The sequence below is a fragment of the Ctenopharyngodon idella genome, chromosome 7 (assembly GCF_019924925.1).
Source record: "Ctenopharyngodon idella isolate HZGC_01 chromosome 7, HZGC01, whole genome shotgun sequence".
Classification (NCBI taxonomy): Eukaryota; Metazoa; Chordata; class Actinopteri; order Cypriniformes; family Xenocyprididae; genus Ctenopharyngodon; species Ctenopharyngodon idella.
The window spans coordinates 49,219,262-49,228,596 of record NC_067226.1 but is presented as its reverse complement, the minus strand read 5'-3'; the positions used below and the strand labels follow the sequence as shown (position 1 = coordinate 49,228,596).

At 37.0% G+C, this 9,335-nt stretch overlaps 1 protein-coding gene across 1 annotated transcript; it reads left to right on the top strand.

Annotated features, from left to right (window-relative positions):
* The first annotated feature begins 3,426 nt into the window (after positions 1-3,426).
* Positions 3,427-5,038, top strand: LOC127516796 (uncharacterized). The gene has a single exon (XM_051901667.1). The coding sequence runs from the start codon at positions 3,703-3,705 to the stop codon at positions 4,858-4,860; it is 1,158 nt and encodes a 385-aa protein (XP_051757627.1). The 5' UTR covers positions 3,427-3,702; the 3' UTR covers positions 4,861-5,038.
* Positions 5,039-9,335: the final 4,297 nt, after the last annotated feature.

Here is a 9,335-nt window from a genome sequence, read left to right as displayed (position 1 = left end):
AGTGTTATTGGACTGCATTAGAAGTGAAACTCTTCCCATAAGCTGTCGTCGAGCAGTATTGTCTCTGCTTCCAAAGAAAGGGGACTTGGGGCTTCTTAAAAACTGGAGACCAGTATCTTTGCTCTTGCTTTGCTATCTTTGGATGTCGCTAGCTTGTAATCTTTGAATCTAAATCGCTGTTACAACGCATTTGCATTTGCAGCGCTGGCTTGTTAACTTGTTAACAGTCTCTCGCGCGCTCCTTTTTCAACGCATTCTTCAAACAGCTGTGGTAAGTCGGATCAGTCTACAAACACGGTGAGTCATGTCATCCTCTCCCAGCATTGCTACCTGTTCCATTTGCCACGTTTACCATAGCTCTCTCTGTCAGCGACGAGGGATTTACATGTCATAAATGTAGGGAAATAGTCAGGCTGACAGAGAGAATCTCAGAATTAGAGACACGCATCCAAACTTTAATCGAGGATAGTAAGAATGCAAGGGCTTCAGATACTGTTTTGGATGCGACTAGCTTAGTGAACTCTGTACATTGTTCGGTTCCGGCTGTAGAGCCCGCGCAGCAGGGCACTTGGGTAACGGTGAGGCGGCCCAGCCACGGAAAACACCACTCTTCCGTTCCAATAAGAACATCAAACAGGCTCTCCCCACTCAGTGATACACCCACTGAGAATCCTGTTGAAAGTGCCCTAGTTATTGGCGATTCTATTACACGGAACGTGAAAATAGAGACACCAGCCACCATAGTCACATGTTTGCCGGGAGCCAGAGCACCTGACATCAAAGCAAATTTAAAAGTGCTGGCTAATGCTAATCGTAAATACTCTAAGATTATTATTCACGTCGGCACTAATGATGTTCGACTTCGCCAGTCGGAGATCACTAAAATTAACATTAAAGAGGTGTGTGAACTCGCAAGTACAATGTCAGGAGAAGTAATTTGCTCTGGCCCCCTTCCTGTTCGTCGGAGTGATGAGATAGTTAGCAGATTATCATCACTCAATGGCTGGCTGTCTAAGTGGTGTCCGCAAAATAATATAGGTTTCATAGACAATTGAAAAAGTTTTTGGGGCAGACCTGACCTGTTAAAAAGAGATGGTATTCATCCCTCCCGGGATGGTGCTGCTCTTCTCTCTAGTAATATGGCACATAGTCTTAGAACTGAAACATGACAAACTGGGGCCCAGGTCAGAAAGCAGACAGACTGGCTAAACCGACCGTCTGCTAGCTGCCTCACGTTACAGAAGTCAGAAAATTCAGATAACTCCCAACACATAGAAACTCTTACACCTAGATATTTTCAAATAGAGACTGTGTCTGTACCCCGAATTAGTAAAAACAAACCCATTTAATGGTAAAAATTTAATTGATGTTCAACAAATAAAAAATAAAAATAATAATGCTAAACAAATGATAAAACTCGGGTTGTTAAATATTAGATCCCTTTCTTCAAAATCACTTATTGTTAATGATATTATCAAAGATAATAATCTAGATGTGCTGTGTTTGACAGAACTGCCTCCATGCCATAAATATGGTAGAACCATCACTTCTACCACTAAAGATTGCTTTATAAATAATCTTCCTGATCATTTTCATCGCCTTAGCATAACAGACAGCTTAGAAGACCTCGATGTTGCAACAGAAACTATTGCCTCTGTCTTTTCCAGCACATTAGACTCAGTTGCTCCTTTGCGTTTAAAATAGATTATGAAAATTAATCCAATGCCATGGTACAATGAGCACACTCGGGCCCTAAAGTTAACAGCCAGAAAAATGGAGCGCAGCTGGAAGAAATCAAAACTAGAAGTATTTCGTATTTCGTGGAGAGAGAGAATGATTGAGTACAGAAAGGCCTTAAAATCTGCTAGAACTGCCTATTTTTCAAAACTCTTAGAAGAAAATAAACACAACCCTAGGTATTTATTTGATACAGTGGCTAAATTAACAAGAAATAAAGCTTCAACTTCTGATGTTTCCAAAGAGCACAGCAGTAATGACTTTATGAACTTCTTTACTTGCAAGATTGATAATATTAGAGAAAAAATAATAACCATGCAACCGTCTACTACAGTATCGTGTCAGATAGTGCATTGTAGTGTCCCTGAGGAAAAATTCAATTAATTTACTGCTTTAGGAGAGGAAGAATTGTCTAAACTTGTTAAATCATCAAAATCAACAACATGTATGTTAGACCCTATACCGACTAAGCTATTGAAAGAAATGCTTCCAGAGGTTATAGATCCTCTTCTCAATATCGTCAATTCATCTTTATCATTAGGATACATACCAAAAACTTTTAAGCTGGCTATTCTTTTACAACAAGGATGTGATATGGGCCAAAACTGCAAGTGCAATTTTGAAACGGGCAGGAGGACTTGGACTTGATAAACACCTGTTTTTAATGAAATTTAAGGAAGTAAGCCTGTCGGAGCTTCCACCTTTTTATAAGTCTATGCTACGGATATGGAGAACTGTTTTTAGAGTGGAGCGAGACATGGATAGTTATGGACATTGGACTCCAGAGGAACCATTGTTTTTTAACCCAATGATCAAGACAAGACTGCTGTCCTCTGTGGGTGTGAGGAGATGTTTACTAAGGAATGGTGTTACAAAACTTGGACATCTGTTGGATGTCAGGGGTTGGAAGTCCACTGAGGCACTTTAAGTCATGACAGGTTTAAAATCCTTACGCCTTGTTTCAAAGTTGAAGGAAGAAATCTGTAATGTATTACCAAGTGGTTGCAGAACTTGGAAAGGACTGAGACAAACACAGGACATGAGAGATGGCCAAGTCTTTCCAGAAATAAAAATTTCACCTGTCATTGATGAGGAAGATGACGGTGAAGTTGTGGACTCGATTTTATCTTTTAAGACCCCTCAGTTAGGTCATTTTAAAGATGTGTCTAAGAAAGCAATATATTGTACTTCAGTAAAAATCACCCACCAAGATACATTGAAGAGACAAAAAGTTTCTCGATGGCCCGAACTGTTACAGCCAGACTTTCTCGTGCGGGACAGGTGGCGAACCCTGTATAAACCCCCTGTAGAGAAGCGTACTGCTGACCTACAGTGGAGGATTATTCATGGGGCCATAGCTACAGACCGACATGTAGCACACCTGAACCTGGCAGTAGTTGGGGAATGTCGTTTTTGTGGGAAGCAGGAAGATTTAGAACATTTGTTTTTACGGTGTAGCAGATTGCAGGACCTTTTTAATTTGCTTAAAACTTGGTTTAGAAGATTTAATGAGGAATTTTCAGATAAAGTTTTTATTGGGGGAATGAAATATATTTTCTCAATGAGGAGGAAAATCTGTTTATTGAATTATCTTATTAGAACAGCTAAACTAGCAATTTGGAAAACAAGAAAGAACAAAGGTCTACAACTTGCTACAATAGATCCTGAAATAGATCCTGAAAGAACATCTCCAAGACGCTTCGCACCGTATGACTAGTAAGTCAAACCTCAAATCACAGTCTGTGTTCTACCCACTTAATTGATAGAAATGTGAGTGTAATACAGTCTATAGAAACTGTGTCTATTCCCCGAATAGTGAGGTTCAACAATAAAAATAAAGGATCTAGAAAAAATCTGATCGTGATCAAACCAGAAATTCGCAAAATTACTGAACAAAAACAATTTCTAAAGCTAGGGCTACTAAACATTAGATCGCTGACACCTAAGGCGGTTATTATAAATGAAATGATCACAGATAATAGTCTTGATGTAATTTGCCTTACTGAAACATGGCTTAAACCAAATGATTATTTCGGTCTTAATGAGTCTTGTCCACCTGGCTACTGTTATAAAAATAAATGCCGTCCGGTTGGCCGTGGCGGTGGTGTTGCAACAATCTATAGAGAGATTCTTAACGTTACCCAGAAAACAAAGTACAGGTTTAATTCATTTGAAATTCTCGTGCTAAACGTTACACTCTCAGATATAAGTAAAAAGTCGCTACTATCTCTTGCTTTGGCTACTGTTTATAGACCTCCAGGGCCTTATGTTGATTTCCTAAAAGAGTTTGCAGACTTTCTCTCAGACCTATTGGTCAACGTTGATAAAGCGCTGATTGTTGGAGATTTTAATATTCATGTAGATAATACAAATGATGCGTTAGGGGCTGCGTTTACAGATTTACTAAACTCGTTTGGGGTCAAACAAAACGTCACTGGACCCACTCACCGTCTTAATCATACACTAGATTTAATTATATCACATGGAATCAATCCTACTGATATAGAAATTCTACCGCAATGTGATGATATCACTGATCATTACCTTGTAACATGCGTACTGCATACTGCTGATATTTGTCAAATTGCGCCACGATATCGACTAGATAGAACAATTCTTCCGACAACTAAAGATAAATTCACAAATAAACTGCCTGATCTGTCTCACCTGCTCATTGTACCCAAACACACAAATGATCTTGAGAAAATTACTAGCAGTATGTGCACCACTTTCACTAGTACATTAGATACTGTTGCACCGATGAGATTAAAAAAGGTTAGAGAGAAAAATACTGTACCATGGTACAACAATATTACTCACGCTATCAAAAGAGAAACTCGTAATCTAGAACGCAAATGGAGACAAACTCGTTTAGAGGTGTTCAGAATCGCGTGGAAAGACAGCTCGTCCCGTTATAGAAAGACTCTAAAAGCAGCCAGGGCCGAGCATCTCCACAAACTCATAGAAAATAACCAAAACAATCCAAGGTTCTTATTTAGTACAGTGGCTAGATTAACAAATAAACAGACATCACCAGAACAAAACATTTCATTACAGTTTAGTAGCGATGACTTTATGAATTTCTTTACTGAAAAATCGAAAGCATCAGAAATACAGTTGTAAATGTACAACCCTTGACAGAGTTTTATGATTCAGCCTCAATTATCGTCCCTCAAGAACAGTTGCAGTGCTTTACAACTATAGGACAGGAAGAGCTAAATAAACTTATCACAGCGTCTAAACCAACAACATGTTTATTAGATCCAATACCCACTAAACTACTGAAAGAATTGTTACCTGTAGCAGAAGAGCCTCTTCTCAATATTATTAACTCGTCTTTATCTCTAGGTCACGTTCCAAGACCGTTCAAGTTAGCAGTTATTAAGCCTCTCATTAAGAAACCACAATTAGATCCAAATGTATTGGCAAATTACAGATCCATTTCAAATCTTCCATTTATATCTAAAATACTAGAAAAAGTGGTGTCGGTCCAATTGTGCTCCTTCTTGCAAAAAAATGCTATCTATGAAAAATTTCAGTCAGGATTCAGGCCTCATCATATCACAGAAACTGCGCTCGTTAAAATTACAAATGACTTACTTCTAGCTTCTGACCAAGGCTGTATCTCAATACTAGTGTTACTTGATCTCAGTGCTGCGTTCAACACTATAGATCATAAAATACTCCTAGATCGACTACAGAATTACACTGGTATCCAGGGACAGGCATTACGGTGGTTTAGGTCGTATCTATCAGACCGTCACAATTTTGTTTATTTAAACGGGGAAAAATCTAAGATAACGATAGTAAATTATGGAGTGCCTCAAGGATCTGTGTTAGGCCCTCTGCTATTTTCAATATACATGCTGCCACTTGGTAATATTATAAGAAGACATGGAATTAGTTTCCACTGCTATGCCGATGATACTCAATTATATATTTCAACACAACCAGATGAAAACTCTAAATTATCCAATCTGACAGAGTGTGTTAAAGAAGTAAAACATTGGATGACTAGTAATTTTCTTCTATTAAATTCAGATAAGACTGAAGTATTACTTATTGGGCCAAAAACCTGTACACAGAATCTCTCAGACTACAATTTGCATTTAGAAGGATGTACTGTTACTCCATCCTCGACAGTTAAAGACCTGGGTATTATATTAGACAGCAACTTGTCCTTTGAAAATCATATTTCATATGTTACAAAAACAGCCTTCTTCCACCTCAGAAACATTGCTAAGATACGGAATATGTTATCTGTTTCTGATGCAGAAAAGTTAGTTCATGCTTTCATGACGTCTAGACTAGATTACTGTAATGCATTACTAGCTGGTTGCCCTGCTTCCTCAATAAACAAGCTACAATTGGTACAAAATGCAGCTGCTAGAGTTCTTACCAGGTCAAGAAAATATGATCATATAACACCAATTTTATCATCTCTTCACTGGTTACCTATTAGGTTCCATATCGATTATAAAGTACTGCTAATGACCTATAAGGCTCTAAATGGTTTAGCTCCTGTGTACTTAACCGACCTTTTATCGCCCTACAATCCTTCACACTCTTTAAGATCACAAAACTCTGGACTTCTGGTTGTACCTAGGATAGCTAAGTCCTCTAAAGGAGGGAGAGCGTTTTCACATTTGGCTCCTAAACTCTGGAATAGCCTTCCTGATAATGTTCGGGGCTCAGACTCGCTCACCCAGTTTAAATCTAGATTAAAGACACATCTCTTTAGCCAAGTATTCACATAATCCATCTCATATCAGATCAATTGCACATGACTATCTTTGCTTAATGTTATGAACAGCAGCTATGCTAATTATTCTCCATTTGCTTTTCTGTTTTACTGTGACTAGAGAGTACATCAGTTTCAGTTTGGATCCAGCCTCTTAAGAAGACCTCAGATGACTAAAACTTTGGAAGAGACGGTGCCAACTCCTGCGATGACTTCAGAAAATGCAACATCTGGATCAACACGCACATTCGCAAATTTCTATATATCCTAATTATTGTTAATATGTAATTCATTTGTCCAGGAGCTCTTTGCTTCTACCTTCAATTAAATTGCTAACAGTGATTGTATATAAATCGCCTAAATTATTACATTATTACCTAACTGCAGTCTCCAAATTGTAATGTTGACATGCATTCTCTGTAAAGCTGCTTTGAAACGATATGTATTGTGAAAAGCGCTATACAAATAAATGTGAATTGAATTGAATTGAATTGAAATGATGTTTAGACGATTGGTAGAGGGAAGATTGAAAATTGAATTTGCTTATTATAGACTTACAAATAATGTTGTGTTCTTTTGTGATGTATGGAGTATTAATGAGGTACTATGTACAGTTCAAGATGATCAGCTTGTTGTGAATGTTTAAAGCAATTTTTTAATTATTATTTATTTTTTTTAAGGATTTTTTTTGTCAGTAATATAATGTGATTATAGGTTTTATAGAGTAATAAAGTGCTTGTTAAACCTCTCTCTCTCTCTCTCTCTAACTATCTTTCAAGTAATGTTTTGCATACATGCTGGGTATGATTAATGGTATATGATTTTATCATCTCATACATCTATTTTATAACTATTTTAAGTGTAACCATAATTAGATATTGTCATTATACTCTTTCATTACAAATGATGTACAAACTAGTTTTGATTTAGTACTAACATTAATGTGCTCCCTATTGAAATATAATATTGTCACATTATAGAAACGCTCTCCCACATATTTTGCTATTATAACTGTGCTTATTTCCGTCGTTGGTATAAGTAGCAGTGGGTGGTAATAGACAAGAAATGTACAGTTTTCTACCATCTTGCTGATAACGTTTCTTGAAGTCAATTCTGAGAATTGTTTCTAAACACATTATAAATGTTACAAATGTTTTGCTGAAACACATCACAAAGACTGTGAACTCTTTAGTACTGAATTGTAAAGACAGAGCGTTAAACAGTTTTTCACCAATTCTGTGTTCAGGATTTTTTGGGTGGAGCTAAAATGGGGGCTCGATGATGCATTGGAGCCCCCGAGCATGGCCCCGCCCCTAACACTATATAATAGGGATGTAACGATATCAAAATCTCACGATACGATAATACCTCGATATGAAGTCCACGATACGATATTTATTGCGATATTTAAAAAAAAAAGACAAATGAAGACTTGAAAAAAGTGTCATAAGTGTTAAACAATGATTGAACATTACAATGATGTACAAATTAACCATGTCATATCCTGTCCTCTTTTCTTTATCCTCTAATCATAACTGTTGTTTAGAGGTATGAGGTATAGTATGAGATGGGTCAAATGACCTAAAGCTCCCTTTTATAAAATAAAATAATTGCACCAGCTGGACCTTGACAAAAGTAACATCTATTATTTTTTTTCTAACGAGTTGTATTTAACATTAGTTAATACGCTGTGAAGTAAAATTAACAAACTATGGCCAGCTGTATTTTTATTAACTAACATTAACAAAGATGAACAAATACAGAAACAAATGTATTGCTCATGGTTAGTTCATGTTAGTTAATACATTAACTAATGTTAACAAATGAACATTATTGTAAAGTGTTACCACAAATTCAACACAAATAAGATGCTTGAACACACATGTAAGTTCCAGACAGGTAAAACAATATTTTTGTAAGTTGGATTCATAAAGACTTCATTTGTTTCTAAAAGTAATTTGTTGCCACTTAGTGGCGTAACAATGCACTCGATACAGTGGTTATTAGAAGCACTTTCAAAAGGTGATTTATTCTATTTTGATCTGTAAAGTAGTCATCAGCGTATCTGAATAATACACTTTTGTATGCTTCTGTGATAACTGGAATATTTGTAACAGAAATGATACTGTGTTTTTTACAATATTGTTTGTGAAGCTGTTTATATCTAAACATGACATCTCTCTTTAGATCAATGGCAGCGGGAATGCAGATTTGAATGTCTCGATTTTATTTTTGTCAAAGGTTTAATATACACGGGCGAATCGTTGTCATTTAGGAATGAGATCATGTGGGTGATGAAATCGAGAACGCGATCTTTAAAGATTAATCGTGCAACTTGCCTTTGTTCACCTCTCTCGCGCGCTCTCTCTCTCTCTCGTTTGCTGTGCGCATGTGTGGGTGTCTGAGGATTGTGTGAGCGTCTGAGCGAGTTGTGGCGTGTTTGAGTGAGGTATTACTTTTTTTCCTTTTCCTTTGCTTTGCTTAGTTATTTTAGTTTAGTGTAGATTTAATTGTCGCTGATTTTATCACCTAAGGGTGGTAAAAATGGGGACAAATTCAGATGGTTGTGCTTCTTTTACCGCTCAACATGGGTACAAATGTTTACCTGATGAATCCATAACAGTTGAAGATTGTCTAATTGCGATTAGCAGTGAAGTTGGTGCTCGTAATATTGTGTCTGCATCAAAGATAAATAAAGCGGTTGTTGTCTTTTTGAGAGAAGTCTCTTTGGCTCAGCATTTAGTTGAATTTGGTTTATCCGTTAGAGATACTTTTCTACCAATTTTGCCATTGTCGAATCCTTCTAAGAAGGTTATCCTTTCGAATGTGCCCCCATTCATTACTAATGATTGACTCG